Source organism: Sus scrofa, chromosome 6, assembly GCF_054392235.1.
Source record: "Sus scrofa isolate SSC_HxYL_T2T_F1_AM1 chromosome 6, Sscrofa_HxYL_maternal_Yorkshire_Landrace_v2.0, whole genome shotgun sequence".
Taxonomy (NCBI): Eukaryota; Metazoa; Chordata; class Mammalia; order Artiodactyla; family Suidae; genus Sus; species Sus scrofa.
This window is the reverse complement of record NC_139388.1, coordinates 143,119,478-143,144,164: the sequence shown is the minus strand read 5'-3', so window position 1 is coordinate 143,144,164 and position 24,687 is coordinate 143,119,478. Positions and strand designations below refer to the sequence as shown.

The 24,687-nt window shown below is 39.1% G+C and overlaps 1 protein-coding gene across 8 annotated transcripts in view; it reads left to right on the top strand.

The window, feature by feature from the left end:
- The window catches only part of TNNI3K (TNNI3 interacting kinase), a 279,187-nt gene that overhangs the window by 218,483 nt on the left and 36,017 nt on the right, over positions 1-24,687 (top strand). For all 8 annotated transcript variants that reach the window (XM_021096470.2, XM_021096473.2, XM_021096471.2 and 5 more), the window contains 2 exons: positions 1,746-1,805; positions 5,304-5,473. In XM_021096470.2, the coding sequence (XP_020952129.1) occupies positions 1,746-1,805; positions 5,304-5,473 (230 nt within the window). The remainder of the gene's footprint in view (positions 1-1,745; positions 1,806-5,303; positions 5,474-24,687) is intronic.

Genomic DNA, 24,687 nt, shown 5'->3' with positions numbered 1-24,687 from the left:
TAGGGAGCGTCCACTTCAGGTTGGAGGGTCATAATTTGAAATATCCCAACTGGGATAGATTTAATCCAGACTGGGGTTTTTCCAGTTGTGTCCAAAGTACTTGATAGGACAAGGCAGTTGAGGCTGTGTGGAAGGGAGTGAATATGATTATCAGTGAAGTCCATGCTAAGTAAGGAAAGAAAAGGGAGTATTGAATGGTAGTAAAAAGACAGTAACAGGAATGGAAAAAAAAAAAGGGGGAGATTAGACAATAGAAAGAATAATATTGGCAAAAACATGGTTTTTAAGGCTGTGTGATATACATGTGGAGGTGTTATTGCACTATTTTCTTTTACTTTAGGGTACATATTTATTGTGAAAAAGCAGAGGTTTTTTTTTAAGTGGTAGGATGGTATGTATGGTTGAAGTTTATTGGAGTTGGGGGTTCGAGAAGAAGTGAGCTAGAAAGAAAAGAAATAGAACCCAGAGAGTGATCTGGTGGAAACTGTAAGGACCAATAGCTCAGAGAACTTGCAGGCATTGCTAGTAACAGAGTCTGGGTTCTGGATGACCAGGGAGCTAAGGACTAAGGGAAGGTGGAGGATATGATCTTTGCGGAAGAAGAGACCAAGGAACCCAGAGGTGAGGCCACTTTAATGAGTATCTGCATGGATGCTAAAAGCACCAGATAGTAGTGTTAGCATGACAGTGAGCCAGACCCAAAACCTTCAAAGAATGAAGGAGAGTGACTCAGTGGAACAGCTGGACAAACTGGTGGCTTTTAGAGGAGAAACCATTTGGAAGTCCCAGTGTCACTGAGAAAGACACAGACTCCCACCTACCTCACCCCCACCCCCACCCCCTAGAGGTACAGGGAATATGTGAGAGAAAACAGCTTCCTCTTGAGAGAGTTCAGGGGAAGCAGTGTCCTCAGGGGAGGGCTGGATATTAAGGGAGAAATTGTTCTACTAAGAATCAAAATTAGTTGGTTCCTGCACCTGAATGTTAAATTGGGCTATCTACCTTCTGGCAGTGAAAGTTTCATAAAGGGAGAAGCGATAGGTTATATAGTCCTTAGGACCTGACAAAAGGAGACATATAATTTCTTCAAAAGAGACCAACATTTTCCATAGAGCCGTAATTATGTATATATCCCTAGCAACTAGAGCAAAGTTTGAAATAGAATCAGAATACAATAAATGTTTATTTAACCAAACTCCTCTGACCCCGAGGTTCATAGTGGACAATTTCATTAATTGTTTTGAAGATTAAAAGATTCCCTTAACCCTAAAAGTAATGTGTAGTCATGAGGCTACTATTTTAGTTTTGAATCTGAGATGGTATTTTCAAAAGTGAAACTAATTATAAAATGAGCTCCAGCAGCTCTTTTCCTACAGACACATTGTAGTGTTTGATAAGGCACTGAGATAGTTAATAGTTTTTAGTGTTCACTTTTATTCTTTCATTTTGAAGAGGAAAACCTGCCATTTAAAAGCATGCAAAGCTAATTAAAGCTTTTCCACTATTTCATTATCTGAATGTAGTTGCAAATTCTGACTTAAAACTCTTATCAGAGGGAGACTCAACATCCCTCCCAGAGCCGCAAATGAACATTCAATTAACACTTCAATACAAGTGTATTTTAAATAAAAATATACTTTATTGTTAATCTCATTCTTTGCAAATGCAAATATCCAGTTTTAAAATCCAAGGAGAGTTGCCTCCCTTTTCTTCTCTGGGGAAAAATGTCTTTTCTTTATTTACAGGGAAGACCTGAATTTTCTGAAGTTGTTACCAAGTTAGAAGAGTGTCTCTGCAACATAGAGGTAAGAACTTTAGCTTCTGAAATATGTCCATTTAAAAGGCTTGAGGAGTTACCCATAGTGGCTCAGCGGTAATTAATCCAACTGGTATCCATGAGGATAAGGATTCTTTCCCAGGCCTTGTTCAGTGGGTTAAGGATCCAGTGTTGCCATGAGCTGTGATGTATGTAGGTCTCAGACATGGCTTGGATCCCGCATGGCTGTGGCTGTGGCCGGCAGCTACAGTCCAATTCAGCCCCTAGCCTAGGAACTTCCATATACCATGGGTGCAGCCCTAAAAAGACAAAAAAAAAAAAAAAAGGCTTGCACAGCAGAAGATATTGAGGAATGTAGTTAAGATGGTGCTTATGGAAAGAAAGAAACAAAATGTGAGGGTCCATAACTGCATTCATATTTTTACCCTGTTATAATTAACAGGGCAGAGCAGAACGGACTGCATCTATAGGGATAAAGGCAAATTCAGAGTGAATTTGGGCCCTTCCAACAAATAATCAGTCAAGCAAGCTGATATATAAAAATTTGAAAATATAATAAATATGTTAGACGGTAATTATTTAAATCATTTTTTCTATACAAAACTTCCTACATACAATGAAATGTAAGCTAAAATATTACACCATTGTCCATATGTCCAGTAAGAACAGAAAAAATTATCACTAAGATTAGTGCGTAAATTAATTGGGAGGCATTGCTTTTATACCACACTACATTGCATAAAGTGATATGTGCTGGTAATGAGGCTAATGGAATTGTCTTCCCTTAATATCAAGGAGCTGTTTGCTTTAATTTTCTCTATAATTGCCTTAATTTTCTATACACCTGTTCAGGAGGTAGCATTTGAAAATAGGCAAGGGAACTGAAACATGAGCACTAATTCAAAAATAATCATATATTCCCACATGCAAATGAGTGCTGAGGAGAGGGAGATGGACAGGACAGCATCACACACAGGCTCACCTATAAGCAGATGTATGAATGGAAGGGGCAAAAGTGGAGGAAAATAGCATCAACCTGAGATCCCCAAAGTGGAGCCATCCAAGAAAAGTTTTCTTTCCTTCAATCTTGACTAAGAGTGACTGGAACCTAATCTTGTAGAAACCCTTGCCAGGTCTGCAATCACAGTCTGCAGTGAGTGGCTCTGTCTCAGGACTCTTTACTGAAATTTATAAAGAGGAAGCTTTAGTCTTTGACACAAAACTTCCTTTCTCTTCTCTTCAGCCCTGAAACATACAAAGTGGAGAGAAGTAGAAGTATATGTGGTTGGGGCTACAGCAGCCCCTACCAACAAGAGCATCTGTCAGAGATCTGGGATGTTGAGAAAGGCTTTTAAGGCTTGAGTTTCAAGTATCTTCTCACTTTGAACCCTTATGTTTGACAGAGCAAGGCTGTACCAAGCCTGGGATATGTGCAATTAGATCAGAGAGAGACTTCCAGAAACAGGAACAATGGAAGGATCTGCTAAACTAGCTGGTCTTTTTACATTGACCAAGCCACTCAGCACGCTCTCCCCTAGTGGAAAAAATACATATGGGTGACAGACATGCAGAGAGAATTTGCTGGGCTAGGTTGCACTAATGAATGGACTAGAATCAGCTTTAAGGTGCTTAAGTTGTGGAGTTCCATAAGGCTCTTTCCCCTCCACTCTTCAACTTTTTAGTCCATGGTTTAGATCAAGGTCAAGAAGCCTCTGCTCATCACATTTGCAGATATAATAAAGTTGAGAGAGACAGCAAATACTTGCAAGAAGGATTCTAGAATATTTTGGAGTTTAAAGCAGTAGGACATGTCGAATAAGAATACATTTTACGAGAACAAATACATTACCATGCACCAGAGTCAAAAAAACAATTAGTAGAAGAATCACATGGTAGAGATATAATTTAGGAGCATCATAAAGGTTAGTGGGTCATAAGCTTTTGGGAAGTTAGAATATGAAATACCTGTCTTGCATCAGAATAAAGAATATAATCATTCCTCTCTCTCCTGAGATGGGCAAACAAAATGGTACCCAGTTATCTCCTTTTAAAGGAGTCATTAAACCTGGAACACAAATTTAAGGAAGAGTGATCAGAATGGTGACTGGGTTGAAAATCATGTATGTGAGAACCAATTAGGGAAAGCCATGGATACTTATCCCAGAGAAGACAAAATTAGGATTCGTCCAACAACTGTTTTTACACATCTGAAGAACTGTCTGGTGGGAAGGGAATTGGCCTAGGTCTTAGTGGGCTAACAGATGGAAATGAAGTACAATAACAGACCTAGTTTATTGTGAAGAAAAACCTACCAATGGTCAGAGCTGCCCTAAGATAAATGGATCCAGAAGTAGTGAGTTGCCCATCACTGGAGGTTCCCCACTAGACTGCACAGCTGACTTGAAAAGGAAACACAGAAGAGATTAGATCATTGAAGAGTTTGAAGGATCATTTCCACACTGACATCATATGATTCCCAGAACTTCCTTTAGAAATATCTTGGCTACTGTATAGAACCTAGAATTTACATATATTGTGTTTTTTAAACCAAAGTCTACTGTCTACATGTCCTATGAAAGTATAATGTCAAAGCACTAATATCTTGGTTGCATTAGGTAGAGTGTATAAACAGCAAGGTTGTCAAAAATTCAAGAAAACTACTCTCTTATTTTTCTTCCCTCAGACTTCTACTTTCTAACTATACTTAAGTATTCATAACTACTTTTAAAAATTCCCTTACAACTCTATTTAGTCCTCATGCTTTTTAGACATTAAAGCATCCATCATCTTATAAAATGGATATATTATTAGAAAAATGTGCAAATCCGTTTTATGTAAAGGGGATAATTTCATGTAAAGGGAATAATTGTAAGCTATAGTTTAAAGGAACTCTGCCATGAATCTTACCACCGTAGTGAAAAATGTAGAGAATCATTTAACCATTAAACAATAACTTTCTATTTTATGAATCTGATTTGAGCCTACTGTGTTTTCTGAAAAAATAGGCATAAGTTTTATGAGCCAGCTCTCAGCATAGAACTGGGTCAAAAAAAAAAAAAGTAAATTAAGCTAGCCAGGTGTTGCCATCAGAAGCTGAAAGGAAAAGCCAGAAGCTAGCTGAGATGAATAGAAATTAAAATATGAGCAATCCTGGAGTTCCCATCGTAGCTTAGTGGAAACGAATCTGACTAGCTAGCATCCATGAGGATGCAGCTTCGATTCCTGGCCTTGCTCAGTCGGTTAAGGATCTGGCATTGCCACGAGCTGTGGTGTGGGTCACAGATGCGGCTCAGATCCCATCTTGCTGTGCCTATGGTGTAGGCCAGCAGCTATAGCTCCTATTCGATCCCTAGCCTGGGAACCTCCTATGCCACGGGTGCAGCCCTACAAAGCAAAAAATAAAAAATAAAAATAAAATATGAGCAATCTTAGAATATAAAGGTAAAATAAAACTACATACTATATATACCGTGGCTTGAAGCCTGTTGGATTTGTTAAATGATTAAAATTGCCCTCCTTCACTCAGCTTATGTCTCCTGCATCAAGTAACAGCAGTGGGTCTCTCTCACCTTCCTCTTCTTCTGATTGTCTGGTGAGCCGGGGAGGGCCTGGCCGGAGCCACGTGGCCGCTTTACGGAATCGTTTTGAGTTGGAATATGCTCTCAATGCAAGGTCCTATGCTGCCTGGTCCCAGAGGTAAGTGGTAATTTAAGTAACACAGTCAAGTCAGCTTCCAGAATCTCATCAAGCGGGTCACCTGGCTTGATTAGTGTCAACAGGGGATTTACCACCCTGTGGCAAGCTTTGAAAGAGGAACTTTGAGCCTGTTTTGCTTCCAATATTTTGACCAAAAATTAAAATTTCATCTTCTATTAATTTAGGTTCTCTAAGCTTCGGGTTGATTGTTGCTTAAGCAAGAATTGTCTAGCTGCAGCAACAAAAGGACTTTTTAAAAATATCCTGGGATTTTCTTATAGAATTCAAGGAAGAATTATTTGTGTGAGAATCAAGAAAGAGCTCTGAAGCACCAAAAATTCAGCATTCTGAGAATTACTATAAGACTCAGCAGTTCCTTCCTTCCCTATATATGCCCAAAAGAACTGAAAACAGATATTCAAACAAATACTTGTATTCAAGCGTTTATAGTGGCACTATTCACAGTAGCTAAAGGTGGAAGCAATCCAAATATCCATCAACAAATAAATAGATTAAAAGGGTGGTATCCATAAAATAGAGTATTATTCAGCCATAGAAGGAATGATGTACTGATACATGCTACAACATGGATGAACCTTGAAAACATGCTAAATGAAAGAAGCGAGGGACAAAGATCATATATTGTATAATCTTACTAATATGAATATCCAGAATAGGTGTATTAGTCAGTTTGTGCTGCTATAACAAAATACCATAGATTGAATAGTTTAAACAATGGAAATTTACTTTCTCACTGTGGAAGCTGAAAGTACCAGCCTGAGATCAGGGTACCTACCAGCACGGTTGGGTTCTGGTGGGACTTAGAGATGGCCAGTTTTCCTGACTTACATATGGCCAGTTTTCCTTCTCACTCTACCCTGACATGGCAGAGAGAGTTCTGGAGTCTTTTAATCTTCTATCAGATGGAGGGCTTCACTCTTCTGACCTCATTTAACCTTAATCACCTCCTTATAGACCCTATCTCCAATATAGTCACATAAGGGTTAGGGCTTCAACACAGGAAATTAGAGGGAGGGGAACACAATTCAGTCCACAGCAATAGATAAATCCGTAAAAACGAAAAGTTGATCAGTGGTTGCAAAAGGCTAAGTAGGGGAGGAGAAATTGGAAGTAACTACTTAATGGAACAGGGTTTTATCTGGGGGGAAGGAAAATACTTTGGAATTGCATGGAAGTGGTGGTTGCAAAATAGTGTGAATGTAGTAAATGCCACTGGATTTTTCACTTTTTTTTTTTTTGGTCTTTTTGCCATTTCTTGGGCGGCTCCCTCGGCACATGGAGGCTCCCAGGCTAGGTGTTGAATCAGAGCCACAGCCGCCGGCCCACACCAGAGCCACAGCAACGCGGGATCCAAGCTGCATCTGCAACCTACACCATAGCTCACGGCAACGCCAGATCCCCAACCCACTGAGCAAGGCCAGGGATCGAACCCACAACCTCGTGGTTCCCAACCAGACTCGCCAACCACTGAGCCACAACAGGAGCTCTGGATTTTTCACTTTAAAATGGTTAAATTTATGTTATGTTAAACTTATCTCAATGAAAAAAAAAAAAAAAAAAAAAAACCACAACAAATTTAAGCAAAGGGGCAAGTCAGAAAAAGAGGGACAAGGAATTCAGCCTTTTTCCATAGCAAATTCTGCCGTTTACACCTCCCAATTCCCAATAATTTCTTTGTCTCTCAATTTAATTGTAAAATTTCGAGGAGAGCTATATCAGTCATCTATTGCCATAATAATTCTGTATAAAACCCACACCAAAACTCAAGGATACACAACCATAAGTACTTATTTCTTGCTAATGAGTCTGCAAGCTAGTTTCAGGTGGGCTTGACTCTCAGCTGCAGGCTGTATCCAAGTCTGCTCCACATGTCCCTCCCCCTCCTTGGGCCAACAGCTCCCTGAGGCTTGTTCTTCTCATGGGCAAAGGCTAGGAATCAAAAGGACAAGCTGAACTTCACACACATTTAACGCCTTTGCTCAAACTGCATCCTATGATATTCCTTGGGTAAGTCACATAGTTGAGTCCAACATGGGTAGGGAGAGAAAATATACTCAGCCTCTAGTGGGAGGTCCTACAAAGTCATATGACAAAAGATATAAATACGAAAAGTATAATGAATTAGGAATAAGTGCTCTCTGCTATGAGGGAAAGTGGGATTGATCCCTTTGGATCATGTGGCTACTTCTGGTCTAAACAAATGTGGTTGGAGTGGAGGTGGGGTCATATATCATGTAGGTAAACATGGTTGCCAAGTGCCTACCCTAGATGGGGAGCAAAAAAGGCAGTCACTGTGAGCTTGATTGATTCCCTACAAAGTGCACGCTGCAACCCATGGAAGGTCAGAAAAGCCTGGCTTATACTCTCTGTCCTTCCACACGCTCTCCAGAGCATTTGCACATGAGCCATTACACATGTACCCTTACACACACACATATGCACATATACACACTCAAGTATTCTGTCGTCAGAGTAAACGTTTTCATCTTGAAGGTGGGGAAAGATTATCTGGAGTTAGCAAGGATCACATACCATCTCCAAATCTCTACCATTGTCTTTTTAGCCATAGTTATTATATTCCTGGTCTGACAAAAGAGTTACAGTTACAGCTATGAAGCGAAGAGAATCTGAATCATGAAGACTTTATGGAATGTCATGAAGTATCAGCAAGTTTGATTGATAGCAAGACAAACTGGACACAATTCTTTATTGGATTCTAATCTCTCCCATAATTTCATAAGGGGCTCACAGGCCACGACTGGACTGGATTCAGACACAGAATCATCTTCTAGTTCCATCTGCTCTTCTTCTTCTTTACTTGTGGTTTTAGCATTAATTCTCTGAGCAGCCAAATTTTGACATCTCCAAAGCATAGTCACCCAAGGTTTGTCCATTTGAAGGCAGAGATTAGGAGAATGAGCTGTGGAGTCAGACAGATCTGAGGTTCTGTCTTGGCTTTGCCACTTACCAGCTTAGTGACCTAGGGCAAGGAACATAGGTCTTATATGTAAAATACAGATAATAAAATCAGCTCTTAGGATTTTTATTGGGAGAGGCAGTATTGTCAAGGCGTTAGTGATTGGCTGAAAAATTCCAACACACCCAAGCAAAGGATATGGGTTCCTATAGTGTAAGTGAGTCACACAACTTACAGTGCATAGGCAGCCCCATAACATGTAAGACATAATGGGATTACCAGTTGGGTGAGTTAGAGGTGGAGGGAACACAGCTTCTGTGGCCTTCAAGAACCCAGAAAGCACACCACTACTCTTAAAACTGCCCAAGTAGGATGGGAAAAAAATCCTCAGGTTTTTTGAGATGCTCCCTTTGCTATTCTTATAAGGTTTTTTACACCTCCCTGGCCCTTTGCGACAGTTATGGAGCTCTCATGTCTGCTTGGTACAAAATTCTCTTAAAAGCCTAGCATACCCTGAGTATTTGCTGTGCAGGTGCATTGATGGTCAGTGTGTAGTTGTTCCACCCTTCTAGTAAGCTCAATCTTTGGATTGCTTAAAATCAACTCCAAAAATAAGTAAATTATTTAGCTAAGTTGTAAGATCCACCAAGATAGGGATCGTGTCTATTTTATTTGTACTTGTATCTCTAGCTAGCAATAAGATTGGAATGAATTCAATATGTAATAAATATTTGTTCTGTAGAGAAAGAATTAAATTGGCTCAAAAATTGCAATTATGAATTTGGAGCATAATTGCCAAATATGCTTTATTTTCTCTTTTTTTTCCATTTAAATAGCTATTATTGCACTTCTACTGCATACTGAGCACTATTTTAGGCACTTTTAGTAGTCATTTAAACCTTAGAAAGTAGATATTCTGGTTTTAAAAGATGAGGAAACTGAGGCTCAGAAAGGGTAAGCAGCTTTACTAAGTTTATGGAGGCAGAACTGGAATTCTCATCCAGGACTCTCCTATGCTTTCTGAATTTCTCTGGCACCAGAGGTGTCACTCTTCAACAGTTTGATATATGTTACCAATACTTGTATTTGCTGGACTTCTTCCACCTTTTTCTGGAAGTTGGTCAGGGAAAGAATTCAGCTGCTCCTCTCAAGCTTGTCTTTTCAGCATGTGTGTGTGAAAGACAGAGCAAACGCCAGAGATCAATAGATTCTTCAAGTCAAAGAGTCAAAGATCCAGCAAGGTCATGAGTTTAACAGTGTGGAATTCAGTGGCATGTTGGCTGCACATTAGAATCACCTGGGGAACTTTTACAGGTATCAATGCCCAGGACCAATTAAACCAAAATCCATGGGGGTGGCCCCCAGATGTCAGAATCTCTTAAAGTTTCCCAAGCAAGCCCAATAGACATCCAAGTGTGAGAAGCATGCCAAAAGTGAATGCTGTAACCTACCTAACCTGCCTAACCTTGTGCAACTGATGGGATAAACAAAAAAGGAACAAGAGAGCTGAGGTGAAACAGCAGCTGTGACCAAAGGAGGCCATTTGGAAAGCTGATTTCCTGTGTGGTCTCTCCAAGAAGTCCTTCCAAGGTGCTAGCACCTTCTGATTCAAGAGGTATTCTCACCAATGAATTACAGTTGCACAGGTATAATTTTTAGCCCAGCATTCTTTGTTTAAGTGGCAACAAGATTTGGCCTGTAGTCCTGAACTAATGTGTGCTCCCAATTTAGGGTCTCGGAGCTCTTAGCAATGTCTTAAAAATGGTGCATTTATGTTTTCAATTCTGAGGTTCTGAAGTTTACAACATGTAGTTTTGTAATTCTGGATTTGGTGGGCGTTTTGATTGTTGTTTGTTTCCACATTTGTTTTTAATTATTCTTTTCCTTTATAAAATATGTGTCAAGGTGAGAACCTGTGTCAGATATTTTCTCCACAGGTAATAGACATCCATTAATTCCTATTGAAACCCTAAATTGAAGAAATCTGAATTTGAGGAAGGCACTCCTTAAGTTCTGCTTCTTCTAAAATATTTTGCGTCTGTAGATATATTTGGAAAACTAAGCATGTGGCACTTGCTCCTCCCACAGGGTATGAAATCTCCCATCTTGTACATGGATTGCATCATGTAAATTTAGAAATGACAAAGTGATACACAACCTTTCAGATGTGAAAACCAATTAGTGTTTGTGTGGTGCTGGGCTCTGAGAATAGAATGCTCTGACCTAGTTAGCTGTCCAGGAGAAGAGAAGCAGAGAACCAGAGATTGGAACTGTGAAACAGATTCATCTGGAATTAATTTTTCACATTACAAAAGGGTCCATCAAAGAGTTCCTTTAAATAGAAAGCTTGTCTAGTGCCCTTAGAATGCAATTCAACTTATGAAAGTTGGATATAAGGTATAAAATTTTAATTCACACATAGTCTTTCCAGAATGCAGCAATTGTGTAAGATGATAGCACCAGGAAACTGATATTCCTAGGAGGATGAAAAAAAGAGCAGTGAGGAGGTTGTGTCCTGTTATCATTATGGAGCAGGATAGCGTGGAGTCTCCTTCTACCACCGAAAGAAATACTCCCACGTAGTCCTCTCCTATGTGCTTCATTGTACGAAAACCTCCCTTAGGTTCCTTAAATGTTCGCTTTTCTTTCAATCCCTTTTTTCATCTCCAATTTATTTCTCTTGCCAGCTCACCTCAGTCAGCAGTTCCAACACTCTGCTCATGACCACTTCAAACTCCTCCTGCCTTGCTTCTTTCTTGTTCATGAGTTTTCTTGTGATTTCGAACAATCCATGGTTCCAACTCTCTCTCTCCCCATGCCCCCGACACACAGTTAACCTCTAGTCCGTTTGTCCAAACTTGGCTGTACTGCTTCCTTTGTAATGTCTTTAACTTCTCTCCCTCCTGTCCTAGCTTTCCCATGCCCTAAACCACTTACCCCTTGACTGCCTGCATAATCTTCCTTGTGTACACCTCCAATAATATCAGTACCCTAAGTTAAAATCACTAATAATGCCACTGTGTCTCAAAAATTAAGTGATGTCATCCTGGATTCCAAAATGACCAGTGATACACATTTCCATTTTTACCTCCTGCTGAACATCAAACACTCCGGTTGTTATAGACAGAGAGTGATACATACCAACACCTATCTTCTCAAAGAATGCCCTGGGGTTTTGGGAACCATGGGGGGGGGGGCATTTTTTGGTAATCCCAGTGACTAGGGAGGTGCCATTGAAGTTTAGTGGGCTGGGACCAGAGTATTGAATTTCCTACAGTGTGTTGGACAGTCCCACATTTTATACCTTATTCATATTTTCCTTCTCCTCAAATGCATCTTTAAAAATTCCTTTAACATGGCTCTGTCAGAAGTAAGCATCTGAAAACACATTTATTTTCCCTCTTTCTTGAAAGATATTTTAGTGGATATGGGATTTAAGGTGTTTATTTTTTTTCCACACGTTTAAGATGCTTTACCACATCTTTGTTGTTGCTACAGTTAAAAATACCATTTGTGAATCTAATTGTCATTTATTTTATTTTCAATCTGCCCTTTCTAATTCTGTTAGAATTCCTCTTTGTCTTTGGTGTTGTACAGTTTAACTATGTTGTGTATAGGTTTAGATTTATTTTTATTTATTTATCTTTGAATTTGTTAGGTCTCCAAAATCTGAATATTGAAATCTTTCATAAATTTGGGATAATTCTCAGCCACTACCTCTTCTAATATATCTTTACCCCATCTTCTTTATTCTCTATGGAATTATAATTAGATGTATATTAGATCTTCTGACTTTTCCACATTTCTCAATCTCTCTTTTATTAATATTTTTTACCCTTTACCACTTGTGGAATGAATGGAGGGTCATGGTAGGATGATCACAACCTTATCCCATTTAATCCTCACAATGGTCTTATAAGGTAGGTTTCCTGGTTTCTATCTTTCAGATGAAACAGAGACTCAAATGATAAGTAATTTGAATGAAATTGTGTTAATGGTAAAATGGTAATTAATAATTGAATCTGGGCCTCTCTGTTAGTGTTTCCATTACACCAGGCTGTCTGTAGAGACTATGCTTGGCCAACATGTTTGAACTATCTTTAAGAAGCAGAAACTTCTAAGCTCTGGTTTGGCTTTGAGGATGATCAGCAGGGAGCTATCCAGAGTACTGAACTGTCTCCCTCAAAAGCTCTGCCAGGTTCAATGGAACATAGTGCACTCTCAATAGCCAATACAGCCTTTGATTAAAAGGAAATTTTCCCTTCTCACTCTGACTACCTCTGATACTAGCAACTTTACCTCAGCTTATGCCTACTCACAACATGTCTTGATAATCAGCCGCTTACATTGATATGGACCTAACCTGAACACCACAAATTCCACATCTGCTGTCTTATTCACAAGCATGCTGTGGCCTAACCCTGTCCTCTTTATCTTCCTCAATCATGTCCCTGGGAACAATCCTAACTCCCTGGCCACATTTCTAGAAACAGCAAAAACTAATCAGAACATATAAAAATATGAACTCTTTCCTTCTACATATTTGGGGACCAGTTTTGAAGATTGCTTTATTATGATTTTTTCTTTAATTAAGTACCTTGTAAAACCAGGCTTTTTTCTCATTAAGTGTCCCTCTACTATAGTAGTCAATTGAATTCACTGTATTGAAAAAATAATCTTTTTGCTGACATTTGTTGTGCAACAAAAAGCCTATCCAATGATGAGGGTTTCTTGAGTTTTTCAATCCTGAAAATGAAGAGAAACACCACCCTTTCACTCATAAACACAATGAAGGCCCAGAATCTTTTACTTGATTCTACATAGAATAGTTTTAAATTTATAAATTTAAGAAAATAGTAAACAGCATCTTTGACTTTCTGAACTGTTTTTTACTTGTGTAAACACTGTTGCTTTAAAATAACACATCTATAGTGTTTACAGAAGAACACAGTGTACATCTGAGCATCACATTAATGTCTAACCCTCAATTCAGCAACATCTTCTGGGCTTGTAGACAGAGTCACCGAACTCACTTGACTTAAGTTCTGTGGGCCTTGCTCACATTGTTTGTATAATGAGGAGGGTAAGATATTGCATGTCTAATCTAAGGAAAAGACAATTTTTTTTTCTCAGGACAGTTATCACCTCTGGGATGTATAATTTTTGTGACACTTACTTGCTGAAGGTCAGTTATCAAGCTCATTAAGGGTCTGTGCTGGAAAAAATATAAAAGCCAAAGGAGAGCAGCTGGAGTCTAAGTAAGTGCCATGATGCCTGTCAGTTGCCTTTTATCTCTTTCTTTTTAAGCTCAAATCTGCCCATAAATTTTTCTAATTAACAAAAGCAGAAAATTTCTTAATGTCATTGGGTTTGGGGTTGAGAGAGAAAATATATATCTGTGGATGTTGGTGTGAGGCGGTGAAAGTACTTGTTAAACCTTCTCATTGTGTCCCTGAATGTCATCTAATAAAGAAGAAAAAATTAAAGAAAGTAGAGAGGGGTCTTGCAGGAAACCAAAACTATTTCCATAAAGGTCAAAAAATAAGCATACCCAGCTATTTATATTTTTACAAAACCTCTTCACCACAGCCCTAGGTGCCATATCCAGAAAGCACTACAGTGAAATAAGGAAACAATTTCTGTATGCACACATATACACAAAAAGTGAAAGGAAGATGGAAAATTAAAAATTGATTGCTGATGCCTGCTGCATCTTATGCTGCTGAGATGCTCCAGATCATTAGAATCAGAAATAGCCTAGTCTGAAATGAGATGGGACTCTATGTAAAAACTTCTTTGTGGCTAATGTGGACCTACAGCAGTTGTGTTCTTGGCTCTTTTCTAGTTGCCTTGCTCTCTAGCGCCACCTGGCAATCATTTGACAAACCATGGGCGAGGCCTTTAGCCCCCCTGACTGTGGTACTGAAGAGAGAGGCTTCGCACTGAACAGAGGCCTGCAGCCTTAAAGTTAGGAGCATGTGAAAAGTGCCAATCCTTTCCTTCATTTCCTTGACTTGAAAACCACCTTTAGTTTGAAACAGCCTTTCTCCATGAAAAATGTAAAAGAAGGAACATCAAACAAAATATTCTGTTCAAAAGAAGAAGTGATGAAAAATAGGAGACTAATGGGTGAAGATATGAGAAGAACCCTGCGTATGTAAAGTTGGAAGCTTTTTTTTTTTAAGCTTTAAGGACCTGAATTATTGTCAAGCATAAACGATTTGCATGAAAAGAGCGAGTGAGTGACAAATGTAGGTTATAACGTATGTACTCTAGAGAGAAAGATGCAGCTCTCACCATGGCTATTCTGATGCTGTAATTTTGTGTTCTTTTCTATCCTTCAGCAGTGCTTGTTAGCAGCCTAAAATGGGCTCCCCCGTAATCCAAAGGGCAAGCCAGAGTGCATTTCCCTCTTCAAGCGTTTTGTAATACTAATTAACTAATTCCCAGCCACATGACTGAGAACCTGCAAAGATTCGCCCGAGGCAAACTGCTAAATAAATGGTGACAGATTTCTCAGTTTTCAATTAGATGAAATGACATATTGGGACAACGAATAGCCTGACTTTCTAATGATAAGAGTTTTATGAGTTTTTCATTTCCTGGAAATGAAGAGAAACCCTGGCCCTTTCTCCATTCACAGCCAAAACGAAGGCCCAGACCCATTCCTGCCTTCATCAAAGCACACAGATCCTGCCTTTGGTGCTGAGGTATAGTAAGACCTGGTCCGAAAATGCTGCTTTTGAGACTGCTGGTGCTCTACTGAAATGTCTGACAGGACACAGCACAGGGACTTAGGAAAACCACTGGCCTAATTAAATCTGTACAGGCAGCTCTGTGCTCTGTTCAGCAGCCCTGACTCCAGCTCTGGCCCCTCCCTCTCCCTCCTGACTCCAGTGCTTGTGCTTCAAATCTGAATCTCTTGCTAGCATGGCAACTGTTGCTATGTTTGCAGTAAGAAGAAGTGGGTGATGCCAGTGTCTCTGTAATGATTCAGATTCAAGAGCAATGATTTCTAAATAGATTTCTGAAGCAGCTTTTACAATGGCTCTGCAGCCTTTAACAGGTTTAATTCCTCATAGATTTTTTTTTCTTCTTTTCACCTTTACCATCTTTCAGGTTGACTGAATCTAACGCTCATACAATGCAAAAATGGCAACATCCTTCTTTTCGAGGCAGGAAATTTCTTGTTAAAGAAAACATTTCACAAGTTATTTTTTCTTATTATCTCCTTGAAAACTATGAGATTGAGTTTTTCCAAGTATTTAGGTAAGCAGTTAAGGCAACTTAAAAAAGAAACATGGACTCAGGAAGAAAAAGATTCCTGTGTTAACCAAAGTGGAATGAAAAACATCCACCATTAATATTTGTGATATTAGCTGATTATTTTCTTCTAATGAGCAGATGTTTTAAAAGCCTCAATTTCAAATAAGTACAAAAAATGCACTAGTGGAATGTGTTTACCTTCTGAATCCATTTCCAAAGAGATAGCAAAAAAAATTAAATCCTTGATTTTTGGCCTTAATCAGGCACTTATTTGCCAGCCAGTGTTAATGCCTGCCTCTCCGCCCTCCCCCTACCTTGCATGTCATTGGATGTTAATATTGTCTAGGCCCTAGGAGAGAGATAATAGCGATAAAGCCATGTGCACTAATAGCAATGTGAACCTGGCCAAAAAGCAAGAGAAGACACATTGTGTGTTTGGATCACTTACTGTGGGTCCAGACACTATTGTATATTTTTCTGTATGCCAGTGATATCATTCACTTACCACAACTCTTCTACAAGTTAGGAGTTATTTTTCAGTATTCTACAAATAAAAAAACTGGAGCACAGAAAGGATAAATGACCTGCCCAGGGCTTTGCAACCAGTAAATAGCAAGGCCAAGATTGAGCCTGGATCAGCCTGACTCCAAAGCTTATGATCTTTTTTCTCTACTTGCTGAGCTGTGGCAGTGGGAGACAGAGGGCTGCTGTCATACTAATCAGCTATGTGGCATAGGCAAGTCCCTTCTTGCCCTAGGATTCAGGATTCTCATCTATTCTGAGGCATGTGAACTGGGCCTTGTTACTCAAGGTGTGGCCCATAGCTTTGGCATCACCTAGGAGCTGGCTAGAAATCCAGACTCCCAGGTCCCCACACAAGCCTACTGCTCATTATCTGCTTTTAACAAGATTTTAGCAGGTGATTTGTGAATGTGTATTAAAATTTAAGAAGCCAATCTCTGTAGACCCCCTAGCTTTTGTATATTTATAATGTTGTCTCCCCTGTCTTTATACTTTTAGATCCTGCCTCTTCTTCAAGGTTGCATCACCTCTCCATATAAGCATTCCTAATTCCAACCTTATACTTGATGGAAAGATTATTCTCTCTTCTAAGAAAAGTTTCATTTACCTTAATTCACTTTCTACCTAGTATCATGTATATGTTGTATAAGTTATTCAAGGGGGATGCACATCCATTTGAAATAATTTTATACTTGGAATACACTAAAGAAAATACATTGAAAGAAATATTGAATGAGTCCTTACATTATCTTAATTGGTTTACAGATATCACATATTGCTCTGATTGCTGAATCCCATATTATCCATAATAAATACTTCAAGGCAAGCACATTCTAAGAGTTCTTTGAATATGGGTCCACAGAATCTTGCAAATAGCACATGTAAGAGCAGTTTTCAAACTTCTTCACCTTGCCTCTACCTCTTTAGCACACAAATACATAAAAGATTCAATGAAGACCAAGTTCAACTCCAAAATCTCTTCTAGAATACCCCCAACTGGCTAGATACACATCATGTTTTTGCCATCTTATCCTGTGTGTATCCCATCAGAGCATAAAACTACATTGTAATAATTGTAATTCTGTCAACTGCTCCCCTACACACACACACAGACACACACTACATACTCCATGAATTCAGGAACTGTATCTTTCATCTTTATGTTCTTAATGTCTATCACAATGCTTGGCACATACTAAATTATAGGTACATGTACCTCGAATGTATGAATGCAGACATTTTGACTCTAAAGTCTATTTTTCACTCCATGTTAGGGTCCACTGGAACCAAGAACATCGAGAAACACAGTTTTATGGTGAGATTTAAGTACTCGTGTTACCCACACTGGCAATCCCTACCAATATGACATGTCCAGGTTACCCATTTGTCCATCTCTGGAAAGGACAGTGAATTTGGAGAGTAAAAAGAACACTAGCCATTGATTTCCAGGCAATGAATCTACACTGAAGAGGAGAGACACTGAAAATAGAATAAAATAAGGAAACCTGGTGGGGCACAGACTTATTAGTGGCATATGGTATAAATTTAAATAGGATTTATGGGAAATTGGTTGCCAGATGGCAGAGAAGGAAGACTGTGAGCTTACCTCCTCCCACAAACACACCAATACAACTACTTACAGAGCAATTTTCTATGAGAACAACCTGAAGAATAGCAGAGAACATTTTCCACAACTAAAAAATATTTAAAAAAAGGAGCCACTATGAGGCAGGTAGGAGGGGTGGTGACATGACATAGTCAAGAAACCACATCCTCAGATAAGCAGGATAACCGAAAAACAGGATAAGCATAACTGCAGAAGTTTTCCTAGAGGAGCAAGAGATCCAAGCTCCACAGCAGGCTCCCCAGCCCAGGGGCCCTACACTGGGAAGATGAAGCCCAGAATGTGTTGTTTTGAAGGCCAGTGGGGCTTGCATATGGGAGCAGCAGGGGGCTATAGGAAACAGACATGCCACTCTTAAATGGCATGCGCAAAATTTCACACACTCCAAGTCCTAGTAATTTAAAATGAAGATGGATCAAACCCACTTGCTGGTCTTCAAGAGCCTCCTGGAGAGGGAGGTGGTAACTGGGACTCCCCATGAGAACACAGATGAAGGCAGCTACTGCCTTCATTCTACCAGAAGGCCACCAGTACTGGCAAGCATTATTTTGGAGTCTTCCTACTGGCCTATTAATGTTGGGCCTAGATGCAGGCTAGCACCAGCCCAAGGACCCTCCAGGCCACATAATCAAGTGCACTGGAACCCAGTTCTGCCACCTAATGGGCTGTCAGCCACTGCATGAGGCAGGGTCTGGCATCCAGCAGGGCAAAGGGCCAACCCCATCTAGCAGCATACCCAGAGTAGTTAGCCCCACAACAGCAGAAGTGTCCCACATAAAAGGCATCTGTAGAACATATAGCTCTGGTGCCCAGACAAGAGTGTGCTGCTGTGCCTCATAGGACATCTTGTACATAGGACCAGTTCTCCAAGATGGGGAAATGTTACTGACCTGCCTAATAGATAGAAATAAATACAGAGAATTAGGAGAAGTGAGAAGGCAGAGGAATGCGTTCCAAACAAAGAAAGAAGACAAAGCCTCAGAAATAGAGCAAAACAAAATGGAGATAAGCAATCTACCTGAAAAAGAATTCAATGTAATTCAAAGCAAGTATGTTCAATGAACTCAGGAGAAGAATGGATAAATGCAGTGAGAAGTTTAATATAGAGTTAGAAAATACCAAGAAGAACCAGAGCTGAAGAATATAATAACTGAAATTTAAAAATCTCTAAAAACGGAATCAAAAGTAGATTAGATGATACAGAGGAATGGATCAGTGTACTGAAAGAAAGAGTAGTGGAAATCATGCAAGCTGCATAGACAAAAAAAAAAAAAGAATTTTAAAAAATGAGGATAGTTTAAAAGACCTCTGGGACATCAAGAATACTAACATTAACATTACAGAGTTCCTCTTTCCACAGAGAAGAAAATTATAGACTTGGAGAATAGACCTGTGGTTGCCAAGGGGGAAGGGGAGGGAGAGGGAGGGACTGGGAGCTTGGGGTAAATAGACACAGAATGTTGCCTTCAGGATGGATTGGCAATGGGATCCTGCTGTGTAGCACTGTTAACTCTGTCTAGTCACTTAGGATGGAACATGTAATGTGAGAAAAAAGAATGCATATGTGTAAGGGTAACTGGGTCACCATGCTGTACAGTAGGAAAAAAAAATAATAAAAAAATTAAATTAAATTCCAAAAAACATTATAGGGTTCCCAAAAGGAGAAGAGAGAGATAAAGGGGAAGTAAATTTATTTGAAGAAATAATAACTAAAAACTTCCCTAACCTGGGAAAGGAAACAGACATCCAGATCCAGGGAGCACAAAAATCTCCAAGTAAGATGAAACAAAGAGGTCCATACCAAGACAAATTATAGTTAAAATAGCTAAAATTAAAAAAATAAAGAGAAAATCTTAAAAGCAGCAAAAGTAAACTACTAGTGACATACAAGAGAACTCCCATAAGATAACTAGCTGACTTTTCAGTGGAAACTTTGCAGGCCAGAAGGGAATAGCATAATATATTCAAAGTGATAAAAGGAAAAACTATCTACAACCAAGAAAACTCTAGCTTTCAAGGCTGTCATTCAGATTTGAAGGAGAAAAAGAATTTTATAGATAAGCAAAAGCTAAAAAAAGTTTAGCACTGGAGTTCCGGTCATGGTGCAGTGGTTAATGAATCCGACTAGGAACCACGAGGTTGCGGGTTCAGTCCCTGGCCTTGCTCAGTGGGTTAAGGATCTGGTGTTGCCGTGAGCTGTGGTGTAGGCTGCAGATGCAGCTCGGATCCCACGTTGCTGTGGCTCTGGCGTAGACTGGTGCCTATGGTTCTGATTAGACCCCTAGCCTGGAAATCTCCATATGCCACGGGAGTGGCCCAAGAAATGGCAAAAAGAAAAAAAAAAAAAAGTTTAGCACTACTAAACTGGCTTTACAAGAAATGTTAAAGGGACTTCTCTAAGCAGAAATGAAAAGATTACACCTAGAAATATACAGATTATGAAAGGAAAAGATCTCACTGGTAAAAGCAAGCATACGGTGAAGATAATACACAACACATTAAAAGGATCACCATGATCAAGTGGAATTTATCTCAGGAATTACAAGAGGAATTCATATCTACAATTCAACCAATGTGATACATCACATTAACATATTAAGAATAAAAATTATATGATCATCTCAATAGATACAGGAAAAGCTTTTGACAAAATTCAACTTCCATAAAAAAAACTGTCAACAAAGTAGATATAGAGGGAACATACCTCAACATAATATATGACACATCTACAGCCAAATTCATAATCAACAGGGAAAAGCTGAAATCATTTTCTCTGTGATTAGGAACAAGACAAAGATGCTTGCTCTCTCCACTTTTAATTCAACTAGAAGTCCTAGCTACAGCAATCACACAAGAAAAATAAAAGGAATCCAAATTGAAAAGAAAGGGTAAAACTGTCATTGTGTGCAGTTCTACATATATATATATATATATATATATATATATATATATATATATATATATATATAAAATCCTAAAAATTACCATTAGAACTAATAAATGAATTCAGTAAAGATGCTAAATGACACCCCCATAGGTGCCATGACAGTTCCAAGGCTGATAAAAGGCAAAAAAGTGGGTGGTAGCTCAATTCCCAGAAATCCCTGGCCCTTCTCTGAAATAGTTGGAATAATCCTCCCACTCATTAGCCTATGAAATTACCCAGACCATATAAACTAACCACCCCCCCCCATATTTCAAGTTGTTTTTTTGCCTTTTGATATGGACCACTTTCTGCCTATGGGATGTGTATCTTCCAGGCTGCTCTTGCCCTATGAGATGACCTACACTCTGCCTCTCTCTCTCAATAAATCTACTTCTTTTTTTTTTTTTTTTTTTGTCTTTTTGCCATTTCCTGTGCTGCTCCCACGGCATATGGAATTTCCCAGGCTAGGGGTCTAATCGGAGCTGTGGCTGCCAGCCTACGCCAGAGCCACAGCAATGCGGGATCTGAGCCGCATCTGCGACCTACACCACAGTTCACAGCAATGCCGGATCGTTAACCCAGTGAGCAAGGGCAGGGATCGAACCCGCAACCTCATGGTTCCTAGTCAGATTCGTTAACCACTGTGCCACGACGGGAACTCCAAATCTACTTCTTAATAATCAAAAAAAGTTCAGGATAGAAAATTAATATACAGAAATCTGTTGCATTTCTATACACTCACAACAAAATATCAATTAAGAGAAATTAAGGATAAAATCCATTTATAGTTGCATAAAAAGGAATAAAATACCTGGGAATAAATCTAAACATGGAAGTAAAAGGCTTATACTTGGAAAATAAGTCACTGATTAAAGAAATTGAAGATGACACAGAAAAATGGAAAGATATACTGTGCTCAGGGATTGAAAGAATTAATATTTTATTTTTTTATTATAAACATTTTGAACTTTAATAATGCTGATATTTTAAAACAAACTTTTGGTTGTGATTTCCATTGTGCTGTGGCCATTTATAGCCATTAAAGGGAAACACATATCTATCATTTAAGGATATATGCTGAATGCCAGTTCTCACTATAGATTTTTGCATTCAAATTTACAAGTGCTCTTACTGGAAAGGTTCGTAGTGGGAACAGTAGATTAACTATTGATTTCTTGCTTGAATTTAGAATCTAAGAATTAATAAAGATAACTATACTCCCCAAGGAGATCTTCAGATTCAATGCAATCTCAATCAAAATTTCAATGGCATTTTTCACAGAACTAGAAAACATAGTTCTAAGATTTGTCTGGAGCCACAAAAGACCCCAAATAGCCAAAACAATCTTGAAAAAGAGAACAAAGCTGAGGGGATCATGCACCCTGATTTCAAACTATACTAAAAGCTACAGTAAACAAAGCAGTATGATAGTGGTGTAAAACCAGACACAAAGATCAATGGAACAGAATAGAAAGCCCCCAAATAAACCCACACTTATATGGTCAATTAATCTATAACACAGGAGGCAAGAATATGTAATGGGGAAAAGATAGCTTCTTCAGCAAGTGGTGTTGAGACAGCTGGACAGCTTCATGCAAAAGAATAAAATTGGACTACTTTCTCCCACCATAAACAAAAATAAGCTCAAAATTAATTAAAGACTTAAATGTAAGACCTGAAACCATAAAACTCATAGAAGAAAACATAGGCAGTATGCTCTCTGTCTCAGTAGTAATTTTTTGTATGTCTTCTCAGAAAAGGGAAACAAAAGCAAAAATAAACAAATGGGGCTACACCAAACAAAAAAGCTTTTGTGCAGTGAAGGAAACTACCAAGAAAATGAAATTGCAGCCTACTGAATAGATAAAGATACATGCAAGCAATATATCCAATAAGGGGTAAATATAAAAAAATATACAAAGAATTTATAAAACGCATTATCATCATCTTAAAAAAAGAAAAACAACACAATTTAAAAATGAGCAGAGGACCAGAATAGACAGTTTTTCCAAAGAAGACATATAGATGGACAACAGACACATGGAAAGATGCTCAACATCACTAATCATCAGGGAAATGCAAATAAAAACCACAATGAGATACCTCCTCAAAGCTGTCAAAATAGCTGTCTCTTGGAGTCCCCGTCGTGGTGCAGTGGTTATCGAATCTGACTAGGAACCATGAGGTTGCGGGTTCGATCCCTGGCCTCGCTCAGTGGGTTAAGGATCTGGCATTGCCGTGAGCTGTGGTGTAGGTTGCAGACGCAGCTCAGATCCCACATTGCTGTGGCTCTGGCGTAGGCCTGTGGCTACAGCTCCGATTTGACCCCTAGCCTGGGAACCTCCACATGCCGCAGAAGTGGCCCTAGAAAAGTCAAAAAGACAAAAAAAAAAAAAAAAAAATAGCTGTCTCCTAAAAGACAACAAATAGCAAGTGTTGTTGAGGATGTGGAGAAAAGAGAACTGTTGTGCAATGTTGATGGGAATGTATATTGCTACGGCCACTGTGGAAAACAATACAGAGCTTCCTCAAAATATTTAGAACTACTGCATAATCCAGCAATTTCACTTCTGGGTATGTACCTGAAGAAAACAAAAACACTAATCAAAAATATATGCACGCCAGTGTTCATTGTAGCATTATTTACAATAGCCAAGATGTAGAAGCAACCTAAGTGTCCATCAATAGATGAATGGATAAAGAAGACATGTAAACACAGTGGCATGTTAGCCATTAAAATAAAATGAAATCTTGCCATTTACAACAACTTGAATGGATCTAGAGGGTATTTTGCTAAGGGACATAATCAGACAGAGAAAGACAAATACCATATTATCTCACTTTTATGTGGAATCTAAAAAAACAAAACAAGGAGTTCCCATCATGGCAGAGTGGGTTAAGAATCCAGCTGCAGAGGCTTGGGTAACTGCAAAGGTGCGGGTTAGAGCCCCAGCCTGGCCCAGTGAGTTAAAGGATCTGGTGGCACCACCGCTTCAGTTCAGATTCAGTCCCTGGTCCAGGAACTTCATTATGCTACAGGTGAGACCATAAGAAATAAATAAGTAAAATTTTTAAAGTAAATTTAAAAGTAAATTTTAAAAATAAAAAACAGGAGTTCCCATTGTGGCTCAGCAGATTACAAATGCTTCTAGCATCTGTGAGGATACAGGTTTGATCCCTGGCCTCTCACAATGGGTTAAGGATCCTGCGTTGCCATGAGCTGTGGTGTAGGTCAGCAGCTGCCACTCCAGTTTGACCCCTAGTTGGGAGCTTCCATATGCCAAAGGTGCAGCCCTAAAAAGCATAAATAAATTAAATAAATAAATAACAGAACAAAAATATACTCATAGAGAACAAAGGTATGGTTGTAGAAGGGAGAGGGTGAGAGCTGGGCAAAATAAGTGAAGAGGATTAAGAGATACAAACCTCCAGTCATATAATAAATAAATCAGAGGGATATACTATGTAGCATAATATAGGGAGAAATGGTTACTAAACTCATCATGGTGAGCATTTCTTAATGGATGTAGACATCAAATCACTATGTAGTACACCTGAAACTAACCAAATACTGTTAGTGTGTATTTCAGGTATATTTCAATAAAAGAAAAAAAGAATCAGGGTTTATGGAAGAAAGTTATAAACAGAGAAGTATATGTCCCTTGAGCTCATATTATCCCTCAGAACAATCTACTCTACAGAAGGAGTATACTTTTACTCTTTGTATATTTAAAAGGAAAATGGAACAGGATACATCTGGGTGGCTACTTAAAGATGCACCCCCCCCCCTCCACTGGCCTGAGAATAGGCTTTGTTGAAAGGGAAAGTCTTAGGAGATGACTTCTAGTATCTTGGACCTAGGGAGCCAGCCCTTTCCTCTGCTTCTAAAGGGGAAAGGGAAGAGCCTCAGGGCCTCTTAGATTTGTGTCTCCTTAGGA